Source organism: Poecilia reticulata, chromosome 14 (assembly GCF_904066995.2).
Source record: "Poecilia reticulata chromosome 14, P_reticulata-male-v2, whole genome shotgun sequence".
In the NCBI taxonomy this organism is placed as follows: domain Eukaryota; kingdom Metazoa; phylum Chordata; class Actinopteri; order Cyprinodontiformes; family Poeciliidae; genus Poecilia; species Poecilia reticulata.
The window spans coordinates 28,101,133-28,119,274 of NC_088843.1; the positions used below are offsets into that span (position 1 = coordinate 28,101,133).

Below are 18,142 nucleotides of genomic sequence, written 5' to 3' on the forward strand. Positions count from 1 at the left end.
TCGAGTTTCCACCTTAGATGGCTAAGCCTTACGACAGATTACTCACCAGAACAAACTGCTGCAATTAATTACTTCCGGTAATCACAGGGAGTTTGTTTCGTTTTACGTTTTCTCAGCAGCCAATTCACCCATAATCCTCGGTTTTGACTGGTTACAACTACACAATCCCCGCATTAACTGGTCAGAAAAACAAATTGAGTCATGGTCACTGAACTGTCACTCCACCTGTCTCCGCTCAGCAGTCCCTCCAGGCAGTGTTGTAGTACTCGAGGTCGGTCTTGGTCTCGAGACCATTTTTTGATGGTCTCGGTCTCGTCTAGGACTCGAACGCGTTTGGTCTCGGTCTTGTCTCGGTCTCGGGTGTTGAGGACTCTGCATTTTATTTCAAGACCGGTCAAGACCGCACATGTGAAAATATCACTAAATGTACAGCATACTGTCCAGTTTATTTGTTAACATATTTGTTTTCGGTGAGTGCAAAACGCACAGATTAAAATCCAAGCAATTACGTGTTTCTGTTACTCCCTCCTCCCCCTCCCCACCTTTCACTCACACACGGCGCTCTGAGACATGCGCAGTGGTTTTCTCTGAGTGGCAGAAGATCTGTCTAATCGTCAGTAATAGAATAGCGCTGCATAAATCATAAGAAATCCGATGGCTACAGCTAACTCAGCAGCACTTAGACAACGGCTAACTTTTTTCGTCACTTAGAAAAGTAGCTCAAAGAAAGGTAAGCTCTGTTGACATGATGCTAGCAAAGCTAGCTGTACAGAGACACATAAGCATTTGTGACATTGTGATGAAAAAAAGTCACTCATTGTGCTGAATTATTGTGCGGAGGTGTTGACTGACTTGTCGCATATATGGGACAAAGCTGTGTCCAAAAGTCTGCAATATAGTGATGCGACATTCAGGAACAGTCCGATTCTTCTGAATGGCTCTTTACTTAGAAAATAGGACTGGAGTGTCACTGAGAGCCGTTCTTTGTTCTTGTAATGCTTTGCGTACACTGCAGTAGCCATCATTACTTTATTTAATTATATACATTGATATTTTAATTAACAAATAAATAAAACAAGAATGAAAGAGTACACAGAGCATGCACATTGCTGTATGATTGTTTTTGTTCAAAGTGGCAGCTGTAATGTCTGCCATGGTGTCAGACTGCCTGGCTTCATGTAGCAGGAGAGACGATGAAAACAGTCATGGTGAGCGCCTTGTGCTTGGTTACTTCTTTGTTGCTCCTTGGTCAGTGTTCATAGTTGAGCGTTATTTACAGTCAGGGCATTGCCTCAATTGCTATGTTTAATGGTGCAGAGAATGGTAGTTTCTGACATAAGCAATATCGGCAAACGCCCAGGGCGTTATCTTTTTAGGGATGGCACGAGACCATTGCGGATTGTAGCACAAAGATGGAAGCACTTCATTTTATTATTGGTAAAATTTATTATGTATTTAATATCTAGGTGTTTTTATGGGAATATGGATATTTCAGATCAATTTGAGAAGCAATTTTGATCATATTTCACATTTTATCATGTCATTTAGCGCAGGCCGCTGGTCTTGGTCTTGACTCGGTCTCGACTTCCCTCGGTCTTGGGCTTGACTTGGTCTCGGACCCTAAAAGTCTTGGTCTTGTCTCGGTCTCGATATGCTCTGGTCTTGGTCTTGTCTTGGTCTCGGGTTAGGTGGTCTTGACCACAACACTGCCTCCAGGTCCTCCACCGGTGAAACAGCATGGAGCTGACCCACCATCCCAGTGGATTATCATGATCTAGCACCGGTTTTCAGTAAGTCCAAAGCACTACCTCTTTCACCTCATCGCCCTTATGATTGTGCAATCGATCTTCTCCCTGGAGCACTACTACCCAACACTCGCCTGTACCACATATCACAACCTGAAAGAGAGACAATGGAGAGATACATAAAGGAGCCCCTGGCTGCCGGCATCATCCTCACCTTTGGGTGCAGGATTCTTTTTCGTAGGGAAAAAGGACGGGTCCCTGAGACCGTGCATCTTTGTAGTGATTAAGGTTTGAATCAAATTACTGTTAAAAACAAATACCCTTTGCCACTTCTTTCATCAGCTTTTGAACCAGTCCATGAAGCTACTATTTTTACTAAACTCAACCTCAGAAATGCGTATCATCTCCTTCGCATCTGCAAAGGGGATGAGTGGATTTGACAATCCCGTTGGTCATTGTTTTTCTCCCGGTTTAATCTGTCTATCTCTTACTGTCCAGGCTCCAGGAACATTAAACCCGATGCTCTGTCCAGAATACATTCTCCAGATGATTCCGAGAAGACCCCTGCCACCATCTTGCCCCCCAGTCGTACCGTCGCAGCCATTGAGATTAAGGAAGCACAGCAGTCTGAACCCAACCCTGGTACCGGTCCCACTAATGAGACATACATCCGCAGAGTCCGCTTAATCCATTGGATGCATTCAGTCAAATTCTCAGTCCCTCTTGAAAATGAGATCTGGATCTCAACGGGGTTTACCTGGTTAAAGAACTAAAAAAAATTTTCAAAATCCTGGTGTCAGTCCCTTATTTCCCGTCGATTCTGGTGGCCATCCGTTCATAGACGTCAAATAGTATGTTCTCGCTTGTCCCACCTGCGCTCGGAACAAGTTCTCCCATCAATCGCCATCTGGTCTGCTACAGCAGTTCTCCATACCCAAACACTCCTGGTCACACATAGCCGTCGACTTTGTCACCAGACTGCCCATCTCCAAAGGCTTGACCACCATATTCACTATTGTCCACCGTTTTTCTAAATCCTGCCTTTTAATCCCTCTAAGAAAGCTTCCTTCAGTCTTCTAGACTGTGCAGCTCCTGGCAAAACATGTATTCCAATTACACAGCATCCCACAAGAAATCTTATCTGACCGCAAACCACATTTTTGTTCAGCCCTTGAAGCTAAAGTATCTCTAACCTCTGGTTATCACCCTCAGTCAAATGGACAATCTGAACACATGAATCAGGAACTGAAATCAACCCTCTGATGCCTCATCTCCACCAACCCATCAGACTAGAGTCATCATTTCCCATGGGTCAAGTATGCTCATAACTCACACATCTCTGCTGCCACTGGTTTGTCCTCTTTTGAAGTCTCGCTAGGCTATCAGCCTCCATTTTTTCCTTCTGATGAGAAGGAGATCTCAGTCACCTCCGTTCAGCACCACATTTGCCGTTGTAGAGCCATATGGAACAACATCATCACTGCACTCAACCAAACAGCCGAACAAAACCGCCGCCTTCCTGACCGGAAAAGAAGACCTGCCCCTCTTTATACCCCCGGACAAAAGGTTTAGCTCTCCGCAAAAGACATCCCATTGAAATCTATATCCAAGAAACTGTCTCCCCGATTTATTGGTCCTTATGAAATTGAAACTGTCATTAATCCATCTGCAGTCCGTCGTCATCTCCCCGCCTCTCTTCATATACATCCCACTTTTCATGTCTCCCAGGTCAAGCCCGTCCAGGCCAGCTCCTTGTGCTCTCCTCCCACCCGAGACATTGATGGGCATCCTGCCTATGCTGTGCGCCGGGTCATGGACTCCCGTCGGCGAGGCCGTGGTTGGCAGTCGACTGAGAGGGCAACAGCCCAGAGGAATGTTTATGGGTCCCTGGTTTGTTTATTTTGGACCCTTATATTTGATTATCATTTGTCCCTTCCTTCATGCTCTTCAGGACTGCCAGGTGGCGGTCGTTAAGGGAGGGGTACTGTTGGGAACCGGGGTTGTGGGAATGGCTAGTTTGCTGCTTTTCCCCTCCTTATCCACTAGAGGGTGCCAAGAGGTTGCACCTACCTGGAGGGTGTGTCTGTGGCCCCTGGATCCTGCGCACCTGCGACCAATCTCATCATCTGTGAGGAGTATATGAGCAGGTGGCTGCTGGCACTTCAGCGTCAGAGTGTTTGACAGTGATGGTACTCCAGCCCACCGAGTTTGCTCTCCGTGATCTCACCAAATTGACTCTTAGTAATATTTTTTTAGTAATATCAAAGAATAGTGGGTTTTTGCTCCTGTGAGACTTGATCCTAGTGGATAAATATCGCATCAAAATAAAAAATACAACTTCAGAACTCTTAAAATATATTAGCCAAGAATTACTGCAAAGTGTTCTTGAAGTGTCCTTTAAATACATTGACTCACAAGGAACAAAAATAGTAAGTTCTAGATACCCATCCATCCATCAATCCATTTTCTTCCGCTTTATCCAGGGTCGGGTCGCGGGGGTAGCAACTTAAGAAGGAAGGTCTAGACTTCCCTCTCCCCAGCCACTTCTTCCAGCTCTTCCGGGGGAATCGCAAGGCGTTCCCAGGCCAGCCGAGAATAGTCCCTCCAGCATGTCCTAGGTCTTCCCCGGGGCCTCCTCTTGGTGGGACGTGGCCGGAACACCTCACCAGGGAGGCGTCGAGGAGGCAGCCAGACTAGATGCCTGAGCCACCTCAACTGGCTCCTCTCGACGTGGAGGAGCAGCGGCTCTACTCTGAGTGCCTCCCGGATGACTGTACTTCTCACCCTATCTCTAAGGGAGAGTCCAGACACCCGGAGAAAACCCATTTTGGCCGCTTGCATCTGCAATCTCGTTATTTCGGTCATGACCCAAAGCTCATGACCATAGATGGAGGGTAGGAACGTAGATCGACCGGTAAATCAAGAGCTTCGCTTTTTGGCTCAGCTTTATCTTCACCACGATGGACCATTACAGCGCCCGCTTCACGTCAGACGCTGCGCCAATCCACCTGTCGATCTCCTGCGTCTTCCCTCACTCACGACCTGTTGAAGCAAATAGGACCACATTATCCGCAAAAAGCAGAGATCCTAAGGCCACCATAATGGATCCCCTCTTGGTTGCGCCTAAAAATTCTGTCCATAAAAATAATTAACATAATCGGTGACAAAGGGCAGCCCTGGCGGAGTAAAACTCTCAACGGAAACAAGCCTGACTTACTGCTGGCAATGTGGACCGCACTCTGACACCGGTCAAAGGGCTCGGTACCCCATACTCCTGGAGAACTCCCCACAAAGTCCCCCAAGGGACACGGTCAAACTTCTTCTCCAACTCCACAAAACACATATAGACCAGTTGGGCGAACTCCCATGCACCCTCCAGCTCTACACCTGCTGAGGGTGTAGAGCTGGTCTAGTGTTCCACAACCAGGATGAAAACCACACTGCTCTTCCTGAAACCAAGGTTTGACTATCCGACATTCTATCGAAGTTCTAGATACACATATCACTATTCATCAGATGGGCTATTTTGGAAATCTGTGAAAGTCCAAGTTTAAATATTATTCCTAAAAGGTCCTAAAAGATTGATCTCCATATGGAGATTTAGTCGATCAAATCTCATGTATGCCATTACCTGCAAAAACATGGATTAATGAAGCGTTGTTGTCAACAATATTTTGACCTTCCTAACCCTTCTTCAGTGATGGAGAAAGTACTCAAAAAATGTACTTAAGTAAAAGTACAAATACACAGACAAAAATGTACTCAAGTAAAAGTCAAAGTACCACATTAACATTTTACTTAAGTAAAAGTAAAAAAGTACTGGTTTTTAAAAATACTTAAGTATTAAAAGTAAAAGTACTTGCTAATGCATTGCCTAATCACTAATATCATTAAGTGTACCGATCATATGCCACAGATAAAGCATGTTTTTATTGAGTTTACTCTGTAACATAGTTTAGACTTAGATATGTGATTCTATGCATCATAATTTCAGGGATGGAAACATCTCGTCTCCTGTCCTAACATAACATGAACTTCACTTTTTTTGCCACACATTTTTAAAGAAATCCAACTGGCAGAGGAGGACATGGAACCAAGGAGCCTCATAGCAGAGTTGTAGTCTAGACCACTGAACCCAAGATCAAATCAAAACCAGCACCCCGTGCTACATGACAATAAAATTAAGTGCACCTATCAAAACTGCTTCTCAAATTGATCTGAAAGATTCACTTTCCCACCTAGATATTAAATACTTAGAGCTGAAATAAATTTAACCAGAGACAATTCAAACTCTTCATTCTGTTTTGCTTTCATCTCTGTGCCACAATACACAGAGGTCTCCTGCCATCCCTAAAAAAATAACACCCTGGGCGGTTGCCCATATTGCCAATGTCAGAAATAATAATTGTCTGCACCATTAAACATAGCAATTAACAACGCTCAACTATGAACACTGTCCAAGGCCCAGGAGGAGCATTGTGACTGTTCTCATCCTCCCTCCTGCTGCAATGTCTGCCACCATGACAGGTGACGAAAACAAAGAGCAATGAGCATGCTGTGCGTTCCTACGTTCTTGTTTTATTTATTCGCCAATTAAATATAAAGATATTTTAATGAAATAAAATAGCTACTGCAGTGTACGCAGAGCATTAAGAGAACAAAGAACGGCTCTCACTGAGGCTTCAGCACTATAGGACTTAGTCAAGATCCGTCCAGAAGAATCGGATCGTCCATGAATGTCATATTACAATATTGCACTTTGGTCACAGCGTTGTCCCATATCTGCGACATGTCAGTCATCGCAGATGCAACATGTGTCTCAGTCAATACAGCTAGCTTTGCTAGCATCACGTCCACGGAGCTTACCTTTCTTTAAGCTTTCCTTCCAAGTGACGTTAAAAATTGGACGAAGTCCCCACCGTCTGTGAAAGCGAAGCGCTGCTGATTTTACATGTCGCCATATCTTATGATTTATGCAGCGCTTCTGTACTATTATATTACTGACGCTCAGAGGAAACCACTGCGCATGTCTTGGAGCTCCGCGTGCGAGTAAAGGGGGAGCCGATGGGTGACAACAGACACTACGTCACGTTATTGCTTGGATTTTACGGCGCCACCTTAAGTCCCTGAACTTCACATTTTAAGGGAAAAAAAAACACAATGCGACTTGGATGTAACGAGTAACGCGACAGTTTTGTAGAAATGTAGTGAAGTAGAAAGTACAGATACTTACTGTAAAATGTAGTGGAGTAAAAGTAGAAAGTATCCATTATTAAATCTACTTAAGTAAAGTACAGATACACGAAAATTGTACTTAAGTACAGTAACGAAGTACTTGTACTTCGTTACTTCCCACCACTGCCCTTCTTATTCAAGTACTCAGATTTTAGATACTGAGACATGGTTACGTCATTGTCTTTATGACAATTAATTTAACATGCATCTTTTAAAGATGATTCACTTACCTCTGCAAGCTGGAAGAGAGCTGACTGTCTGTATGGTTTTCCTTCAAGGGTCCCTGACAAGGAAGACTGAACACACCATGACATAATCAGTTCTCCATCATGTTCCTTCCTGGTATTATACAACAATTCAGTTTGATTCTAACAGACTGAATAATAGAATAGAATAGAATACATTTTATTATCATTATACAAGTGTACAACAAAATGAAAAGCCCTTTTTCCAGTGCAGACAGGTACATTGAAAAGAAGTGCACGTAAAATGTATACAAAAATTTACCAAATTTAAAAAATACAGAATATGAATAAATATAAAATATATAGAACTATTGCACAGAGGTAGTGTTGTTGCATAGTGTAAATATTGCACAGTAAATATCGCAAGTAGTTACACTGTAGGTAGGTACCGGGGAGGGTGGGGGGAGGAGGGGATAAGTCAGTGCATGTGTGAATTTAGGATTGTTACAGCTTTTGGGAAGAAACTGTTTTTGAATCTGTTTGTCCTTGTCCTAAAGCACCTGTAGCGCTTCCTGGAGGGCAGCAGGTCAAACAGTTTGAAGCCAGGGTGGGAGTTGTCCTTCAGGATGTTTTTTGCTCTGTTAAGGCACCATGAGGTGTAAATGTCCAGCATGGAGGGAAGAGGGCAGCCAATGATTCTCTGTGCTGCTTTGACAACCTTCTGAAGCCTCTCTCTGTCTGCCACGGTGCAGCTACCGTACCATACTGTGATACAATACGTCAGCAAGCTCTCAATGGATGAGCAGTAGAAGGTCAGCAGCAGTTTGGGGTCCAGATTGTGCTTTCCAAGCACTCTCAGGAGGTGTAGGCACTGCTAAGCCTTTTTGGTGATTGTTGTGATGTTCTCTTTCCAGTCGATGCCAGCTGTGATGAGGACGCCAAGGAACCGGAATGAGTGGACCCTCTCTACACACTTGTCATTGATGTAAAGGGAGGCTGGGTCAGTGCAGTGCTTCCTGAAAATGACAATGATCTCTTTGGTTTTCTTGGTGTTCAGAACAAGATTGTCTGCTGAACACCAGGCTATCAGTTTCAGGATCTCATGTCTGTAGGCTGTTTCATCTCCCTTTAATATGAGTCCAACTACTGTAGTGTCATCAGCAAATTTGATGATGAGGTTATTGTTGTGGGTCGGACTGCAGTCATGGGTGTAGAGGCAGTACAGCAGAGGGCTCAGCACACAGCCCTGTAGCGAGCCAGTGCTCAGCAAATGAGTAGAGGAGAGGTGTAGGCCAAGTCTCACAATCTGGGACAGATTGGTGAGGAAGTCTTTTATCCATGTGCATGTAAGAGGGGGGAGACCAAGGGTGACCAGTTTGGTTTGGAGAATATCCGGAATTATAGCATTAAAGGCTGAGCTATAATCCACAAAGAGCATTCGGACATAGCTCTCCTGTTGCTCCAGATGGCTCAGTGCAAAGTGGAGAGCTAAGGCTACGGCGTCCTCTGTGGATCTGTTTGTTCGATATGCGAACTGGTGCCAGTCGAAGTCAGGAGGTAGGTAGTTTTTGATATGCTCGAGAACCAGTCTCTCGAAGCACTTCATGATTACTGGAGTGAGGGCCACAGGGCGGTAATCATTTGTGCTGTTAATTGGAGACTTCTTCAGCACTTGGACAATAATGGCTGATTTTAGACAGAACGGAATAACTGCTTGGGCCAGAGAGAGGTTGAAAATTCTGGTAAAGATGGGAGCAAGTTGATATGAACATGTTCTGAGCACCTTGCTAGGTCTGGACCAGTAGCCTTTTTGGGGTTCACTGCCAGGAGCACCCTCTTAACATCATACTCCTGTACAGTGAAAGGTGTAAGTGGAGTGGTGCAAGAGCCCGTTGGGGATGGATTTAGGGCCTGAGCAGGTGAGTGCTGTTGTAATGTTCCAAGGCTTGCAAAGAAGCAGTTTAGCTCCTCTGGTAGCGGTGCGCTCAGGTCTCCTGTTGTGACTTTTCTTGCCTTTGTTGTTTGTGATGTCTTGGATGCCTTTCCACACCTCCCTCGAGTTGTTACTGGTCAGGTGGGACTCTATGGTCTTCTTGTGGTCCGTCTTTGCAGATTTTATTCCTCTTTTCAGGTCGGCTCGAGCAGCCCTGAACATAGCTCTGTCACCTGACCGAAAAGCAGCATCGCGGACCCTGAGGAGTGAGCGGACCTGGGTGGTCATCCAGGGTTTCTGGTTGGGGAAAACACGAATGGTTCTCTCCTCAGTCACATTTCCAATGCAGAACTTGATGTAGTCCAGTACCATATCTGTGAATGTTTCCAGCTCCTGCTGTTCAAATAAGTCCCAGGCAGTCTGTTCAAAGCAGTCTTTCAGTTTGAGAAGTGAACTTTCAGACCAAGTTGTAACAGTTTTTATGATGGGCCTGGCACCGCACCTGAGGGAGGTGTAGGCTGGGGAAACCAGGAGTGAGAAATGATCTGACTGACCAAGATTTGGGAGCTGTGTGGCTCTGTATTCGTGTTTGATGTTGGAGTAAACATGGTCCAGCGTGTACTTCCCTCTAATAGAACACTTGACATGGTAGAAGTTTGGGAGCACAGTTTTCAAGTTGGCCTTGTTAAAGTCTCCTGCTATTATGTGAACACCGTCGGGGTGAGCCCACTGTTGCTCATTTATGGTATTCAGAGAGAGAGTGGAGTGTTTACATTGGCGTCCGTTGGTAAATAAACTGCCGTTATAACCACTACTGTGAACTCTCTGGGTAGGAAGAAGGGCCTACACTTTAGGAACAGTGTGTGCCTATTATTGTCCCGTTGTAGCACCAGTTCTCATACCCGTAAACACAGAACCCCCCTCCTCTGCTGTTACCGAAGTCTTTTGTTCTATCCGCACGTAACAGAGTATGGCCTGCTAGCTGGATGCTAGAATCTGGAATTCCAGGGTGACACCAGCTTTCAGTAATGATCAAGACACAACAGTGGCAAACATAGTGGTTTGCAGCGATTTCTAGTTCCAGATAGACAGAATTGTTAACCAGGGATCTGGCGTTGGAGAGATACAAGCTTGGAAGAGGTGGCTTGTGAGGTTGTTCTCTGAGCCGACGCATGACACCAGACCTGCAGCCCTGCTTCTGCTTCCTCTCCCTTCTCCTTCTGCGTCGACTCCTAGGCAGGGCAGTAATCCATGGGGAGCCTGGCGGTCTCACTATTTCTTTGGGGATGTTGTGCCTGTAGTGAAAGTCACTCAAAATACATATTTGGAGCTGCTCACAGATGTTCAGAAGATTCTGGCGGGTGTATTGGTGTGCATTGAGCCGATAGTGCACAAACATACAAAAAAAACAACAACAAAAACAAGCAAAAAGAGCACTGGGAAAGAGAGCCACGAGCCGCAGCGTCTATGCGCCATCTTGGAAAAAGATTTCAGCTTTTACTATGTCAAAGCAATGAAATTAGCTGGCTCTTGATGAATCCAAACGGTTGAAGCTGTTAATTAAAACTTGCTTAAAAGATGAAAAACATAACTGAAATAATTTACATTTCAATATTACCCAGTGAGTTTTTAAAAGTGCACATATTTAAACTGAAACTTTCAGTAAAATGGTAAATGGCCTGGATTTTTATAGTGTTTTATCAAGTCCAGAAGATCCCACATCACTTCACACTACATTCATTCACGCACATTCACACTCTGATGGTGGCAAGCTATTAGATTGTAGTCACATATAATTCTGTCAAATCCATAATTTGACAGTGTAAAAGATGTAAATATTTGAAATCAAATATTTACACCGAGTAGAAAGACACAAGACCATTGTTTTGATTAGTTTCTATCAGTTCACTAATCAGCATCAGACCAAACTTGACCTGTTTTAGCTTAGTTAGAATTACCAAAATTATTTATTTTTACTAAATGCCAGAAAACTTGGCCAGAACATTTTTAGAATATTTTTTCCAACTTTCCTCGAATTCAAGTGTTTATATACATTTGGTCAGTATCAACGATAACTTCTTTAAATGTCAAACCTTTTGGGTTTCCTTCCACAAACGTCTCACTAGAGGTGTGCCAATCGATCGGCTGAATTTCCATGAAAAAGTGTATGATCGGTGATTGCCTATCACCGTCTCTTGTTGCCGATCACCAAAACCGATCACAATTACCTCACCTCGCAGCCTGCGTGTGCATCTAATCTCCTCTTTCCTTCACACTGCACAAGCGCGGGGCAACAAATCCTGTCTTGTGGAACTATGACATTCTGAGAATGAATGGATGCATGTTGCGGTGGAAAATTACCTCAGGGGTGAAGCATGTCAAAATGCAGCAACACAACACAAATTTAATATGGCATTTAAAAAACTTGATGGAGTTTGGCTACATTGAGGCACACTGCAGGACAAAAAAATGACATCCAGAGCGGCCAGATAGCAGGTAAAGCAGCATTCAACTACCAACACTCACCCGGATTAGCATCATGGTCAGAAAGCTAAACAAATAACCCGAAAAGTAATTCAAGTCTTCAAGCTGATGGTGTAAGACGCTGGTTCTGCTCTGGCTCTTGGGCCGCCGCTACACGCTACTGGTTGCAATATTTCACAGACGGAGTGCCGCTCAAGCTGCACCAGACAATAAACTCTCACACTGAACAAAAGCCTAAAAGAAAAAGATTTTAGATATGTATTAAAATATGCCTATTATGTCTGAATTACCGTATTTTCCGTACTATAAGGCGCACCTAAAGACCTTCAATGTCCTCAAATGCCGACAGTGCGCCTTATAATCCGGTGCACCTTATATATGGACCAATATTGAGCCACAACAGGTCTAACAACTACAGTAAGCAGCCGCCGACTTCATTTTCCCCCGTAGAAGAAGAAGTGCGCGGTGCATGCTGGGATAGTTGTCTGAACGCTGGTTTGTTAATAAAGTTTGATAATACATTTAAAGCCTGGGGGGAGGGACGGGGGAAGAAAGACAGAGACTGCGGCTGCAGCGTATCGGTTGGTTTGTGTTACCCAGAAAGCAGTTGGGCACAATCCATCCATCCATCTTCTTCCGCTTATCCGGGGTCGGGTCGCGGGGGCAGCAGCTTCAGAAGGGAGGCCCAGACTTCCCTCTCCCCAGCCACTTCTTCCAGCTCCTCCGGGGGAATCCCAAGGCGTTCCCAGGCCAGCCGAGAGACGTAATCCCTCCAGCGTGTCCTGGGTCTTCCCCGAGGCCTCCTCCCGGTGGGACGTGCCCGGAACACCTCACCAGGGAGGCGTCCAGGAGGCATCCTTACCAGATGCCCGAGCCATCTCAACTGGCTCCTCTCGACGTGGAGGAGCAGCGGCTCTACTCTGAGTCCCTCCCGGATGACCGAGCTTCTCACCCTAAGGGAGAGCCCAGCCACCCTGTGGAGGAAACCCATTTCGGCCGCTTGTACCCGTGATCTCGTTCTTTCGGTCATGACCCAAAGCTCATGACCATAGATGAGGGTGGGAACGTAGATCGACCGGTAAATCGAGAGCTTCGCTTTTTGGCTCAGCTCTCTCTTCACCACGACGGACCGGTACAGCGCCCGCTTCACAGTAGACGCTGCCCCAATCCGCCTGTCGATCTCCCGTTCCCTTCTTCCCTCATTCGTGAACAAGATCCCCAGATACTTAAACTCCTCCACTTGAGGCAGGATGACCCCCCTGACCCGGAGAAGGCACTCTACCCTTTTCCGGCTCAAGACCATGGCCTCGGATTTGGAGGCACTGAGCCTCATCCCGGCCGCTTCACACTCGGCTGGAAACTGCTCCAGTGAGAGCTGCAGATCACGTTCCGATGAAGCCAACAGGACCACATCATCCGCAGTTGGGCACAATATCAAACCAAAACTGTGAGTGAAACAACAACTGGGGCAGACTACTATATAAAGTACTCGGGGACCACTTCTTTACAAATGTGGATGTCTAATAATAGAGTATGGAACAAATTGGCAACCGAAACTGAAGCATCTATTCTATGCGCCTTTTAATATGGTGTACCTTATAGTGCGTAAAATACAGTAGGTGAATTTATTGCCAGATAATTTTTCCATTTTGCCAGAAAACATAGCATCACTTATACCCAGGGGTGAAAATAGGCGGGGATTGTCGGGTACTGCGTACTCCTAAAAGATTTAGCGGGGGTACGCAGTACCTGCAAGAGAGGGAAGCGGCTGTCTGCTGCTCTATTTTGCCTCTTATTTAGTGGAAATATTGATGTTGATGAAACTTTCTCCAAAATAATTACCTTTTTCAACCTTTATAGCTACACTGTTGAAAATGAGGCTCTAACATTCACAAATGACATTGAAATAAAATCCAGTTCAACATCTGGTTTGAGGTGATTCCTCTAGAACCTGTGTCCAACCAAACGCCCGTGTCCAACGTTTGGTCCTCATATATGGATGAGGACCATATATGTCCTATACATATATATATATATATATATATATATATATATATATATGGATAACTCACCAGACTGATTTGATTCCAGGCCGGGACAAGGATACAACAGTCAAATCGAGCTATCCAGTGTGGGTCCTTAGGCAAGACCCTTTGCGCTACTACCATTGATATGCACGATATGCCGGCTCAGACATCGCCCGGCCAAACAAGGTCTGTGTCAGGTGCTGGGGAACCAGAACACCTTGATGAAAATGGGCTAGAGGTGAAAACATGGATCTGTTGGAATTCTACTACTCATCAATTAATGTTGATCACCAGTCAACACTAATTGCCAAACAACTAGTAGCTCAGCGTCCAACATCCGCAAACGGCAACTGCTACCACAACTTGAGATTGACGAGGTACAACACAAATGCTATAGCAAGGGGGAGCCAGGACACCGGGTCAGAGGGGAGTTAACTCCAACTTCCAGTCCAGAGATTGGGTATGTAGCCACGGTAATGAACAAACCGTCAAAGCTGAAGGAGATAGCAATTGACCTCAGAGATAGAATCGTGGACAGAATGAACACCAGACAACCCTGACGCCAATTACAACGGCTGGGTGAAGTACCATCAGAAAGTCTCATTGAAGATGTGATTGCAGCATTGAGAACGAACCCTCCCAACACCATAACAGAAACCAATGAGCTGATGTACAACTCGGCATCAGTGATCCAGGAGATGCTTGGCTATAAGAGCAACCATAAGAGCCATAAGATCCACCTTATGGCTCTCATGGTGGATCTTAAACCGTCTTTTCCACCATGGAAAAGACGGTTAGAGGCTAAAATCATGGTAACAAGGAGGGAAGTGAGCCAACTGTCAGAGTAGAAAAGTAGAAAAAATGCCATATAGGACCTGGAAAGGAATAATGTGGATAAAAGGCCCCAATAACCTGCTAATAGTGAAGGACTTAGAGAATCTGAACAAAAAGAAGAAAAGCAACCGCGCGCTGAAGAGACGGCTGATCGACTTAAAAGCCAGGCTGGTGAGTCGGACCCACATCATCGGACCTAGACACCCACGGCTGGTATAAGACTGTTGATGTAGCCGCAGTGACTGAACAAAAATTATAAGAGTGACTTCTCCCCAGCTAGGAAAGAGAAGCTGCGTAAGATCATCTCTACAGCGCATGTGGCAAAGTTCAAGAATGACTGTGGGGATTTAGGACCGAAGTTTATTCACCACATTGAGGGTGGTGTTCATCGGCCTTCAAAAGGAAGATCAAGAAAGCAAGGTTAGTGACAGACAGCTACTATTGTGCTCAAGCCCTGAGAGAGGATCTTTCCATTTGGGGAGAAAATGGATTTGAAACCGCCAAGGGAAAGCCAGTGGCACACACGGACTTGTGGAAGAAGATTGCTGAATTGAGAATGCATCTGGAGCTCAAGATTGAGCATCAAAGAGCTCACACACATGAGGCAGCTCATTGGCGTGGGAACGAGGAGGTGGACAGCTATGTCCAACAAAGGAAGGTCATCTTTGTCGGAATCGAGAAGTGGGACAGTACTCCCAAGGGAAGGGAGGTCCCAAAGGAACACGTGTACGAGGTCGTGCGAGGCGTGCATGAGGCCTTAGTTCATGCAGGCGTACGACTTACACGTGAGGAACTGGTGGAACAAGACCTTTGGATCCCGGTGAGAGAGGTCCAACGCGTGCTAAGGGGCTGCGAGGTGTGTGGTCAATACAACGCAGGCCGCCGAGGGCAGCGGATGGAGGGGTTGACCATCAAGAGCACCGTCCCCTGGGGCTCAGTCTGCATGGATGTGCAGGCCCCATGGGGGTGAATGGGAGGAAAGCTGAGCGATATCTCCTAGTGCTTGTAGATTCTATGTCGGGATTCGTTACTGTGAAAGCAGCCAGGAAAGCAAACGGCAGCAGTGTTGTCGGCATGCTGGAGGAAGTGTGCAGTGCCCTGGGAATCCCAAAAGAGCTGCGCACGGATAATGGGACTCATTTCCGTAACTCATAGGTGGACCAGTGGTGTCAGAAGTTTGGAGTAATGCGAGTTTACTCGCCGCCCTACACCCCACAAGCCAACGGGATAGTTGAACGCACCATTGGATTGGTTAAGAACTGGATAGCTAAAAATGCTAACACCAACAGATGGAGCACCAAGGCGGTGGAGATCGGACAGGCCTGGAACAACCATAATTGCCCGGTTTGCCTGCAGCCCAATCAACTCCCCCTCTATTGAGAGGGACCAGGCGAGACAAGCTGCGACACGTTGCTGCAAAAGATAAAGTTCTTGGGACCCTGCTTGTTTCCCCGGTGAAGGTAATGGACATTTTGATCTGTCTGGATTGCCGTGTGGAGGTTCTACCCAGGCTCTTCATCGAGACACAGTGGGAAATGGTGGATGAAAGGGCAGGAAATTGTCGCTGCATCTGGGATGGATATAATCTTGAATACTGCACACCCTGTTTAGACCGGATGAGAGCAGGACAACGCAGTCCGGTGTGTCAGGTGGAAGGATGGCAAGTACTGAGATTTTACAGTTCTTTACGTCCATTTAAGATGTACGGGGCTCCCTTGAACAACTTTGTCAATCCCATCCCTACTCATTGGCCTACTATGCCATCGGCACCACCCGATCCACAAGAGGGCCCTTCGGGGCTGAGCACCATGACGTGGACATCCAAGGAAGGCCCACGTGACAGCCTGTGAAGGGCCGTCCATAGAGCCTGGCCATACAGCCCAGCCAACCTTCATGCGCCCTGTCCCCTGTAAATGCAACACAGCATCCCCTGGTTTTCAGGGTACATCGAGATGAGATTCTCTTCCCACTATCTGCAGCCCTAGAAGAGCTTTCAGACATGGACATCTCGTGCTGGCCGAGATGGGGGGCTGGAAGGGCTCGTGGGAATTGACCACATGGGCACATCTGATACTCGAAGTTATACATGATTCCACCATACCAGCAAATGATTTACCAGACGTCCCGCGGGAGCATGGCATGCGTACTACGGATCTATACTTCTTCACCACCAAGCTGGACGGCTGGGGGAACAACGCTGCAAGGCCCAAGGAAAAATCGGCCCTTTACATGGTTACGGCAGAGTCAAATTTCCGTGATGGAGTATTGCAGGTGCCGGGAGGGTTGGCTCAGAGAATAGATACGCCCTCTGACCCAAGCTCCACCCGGCGAGTACAAGTGTCGGTGTGGATGGTTGCCATCCCATACAGGGGGATCTACTCAGTTGGAGTGTCCACCACCCAAGTAAATGACGGCCGCGTCTTCGCCACTGCATCGTGTACGGAACCAGCGGAAGTGAAGATCAAGGCAAAACCCTGGCAGGCGCTCACTGCAACATTAGAATGGAGAAGGAAAAGCAAAAACTGATGGATTTACCGGAGAGAACGAACCAAGTCGTCAAGTCCAAGAGTCAGCAGAAACACCAAGCACAAAAGACAAAGAACTGGTTTGTAAAAAAGTTGTTTAAAGTGGGTTCTGAGGTCTGGTCTGGATTTTCAGGGAAAGGCCCTTTCCTCAGACTCCCTCACAGCTCCATTTTGTTAGATAAGCCTCAAGAGGATTTTACAGTGTCGTTCCCTTTGTCTGAAGCCTACTACTTTAAACACCTAACCTACCTTCATCCGACTGATTACCAACAAGTAAAGGTGGTGGGAGATGCAGAAGAACCTCCTCCACGCTCATGGAGCAATCCCTCACACTATGAGTGTGTGGAACCCCCAATTTGGAATGGAAGGGTAGCTTCAGACCCGACCAGAGAGACAGTGACTTCACCCGCCTGCCCAAGACCGCTACCGTGGATTCTTAATACAGTGTACCTACGGACGAAGGGAAAGGAGTTAAAATTTAGGTGGGGACCTCACTACCTGGAGCCACTGCAAGGACTCTACTGCGAAATCTCTTTGAACGACATCGTGATTTGGACAACTTCGCCAGGTATGGCGAAAACGGCAGTGAAGATGGAAGAAGATCTGGATCAATATGTCTAACAGCACGTGTCTCCCTCTAAGATTGGAAATGGACAGAATCTTCCCTAACCCACCACATCAGAGGATTTTTATGCCACCTACATGGGGGTACCGAACTAGGCTCACTTTAAGTGGATAATCACTGTACACTTACATCACCTTGCCAAACCCCGTAGGGAACGGGGGCCTGGATTGGCGAGATCTGGGCCTCATGGGCGGTGCCATCCAAGGTCCGTTGCCAAAGCCGCTGTGTTAGAGGGTGTTCCTCTGGAGGTGGGTGTGGAGGGGGCTGGAACCTGATTTGCCCTACCCCTCTCCTGTATATACCACACTCCAGCGAGGGCGAGCAACCAGACGAGTGGGAGGAAACTCTACTGGTCGACACCGCAGAAAGATTTTGAATAAGATTTGCAGTGCACCAAGTGAACCGGACCCAAGAGAATCCTTAATCCAATAAATAGAACAAGAAATATGGAGCTGACACGTGTGAGACGCCTGGATAGTACACCTGATCCAGCGAGTGCTCAAGACACCGATGGGGGTACTGACTCTGAAGACGACGACTCGGAATTCT

At 46.4% G+C, this 18,142-nt stretch overlaps 1 protein-coding gene across 13 annotated transcripts in view; it reads right to left on the reverse strand.

Annotated features, from left to right (window-relative positions):
- Nucleotides 1-18,142, reverse strand: part of bbx (BBX high mobility group box domain containing) — an 82,220-nt gene that overhangs the window by 39,285 nt on the left and 24,793 nt on the right. For 12 of the 13 annotated variants that reach the window (XR_014090999.1, XR_014090998.1, XR_014090997.1 and 9 more), the window contains one exon: nucleotides 7,211-7,276. The exons of the other annotated variant lie outside the window; for it this stretch is intronic. Coding sequence is in view for 8 of the 12 variants with exons in the window: in XM_081615890.1 (XP_081472016.1) it covers nucleotides 7,211-7,276 (66 nt within the window). In the remaining 4 variants the exon portion in view is untranslated. The remainder of the gene's footprint in view (nucleotides 1-7,210; nucleotides 7,277-18,142) is intronic. 13 annotated transcript variants of the gene reach the window in all.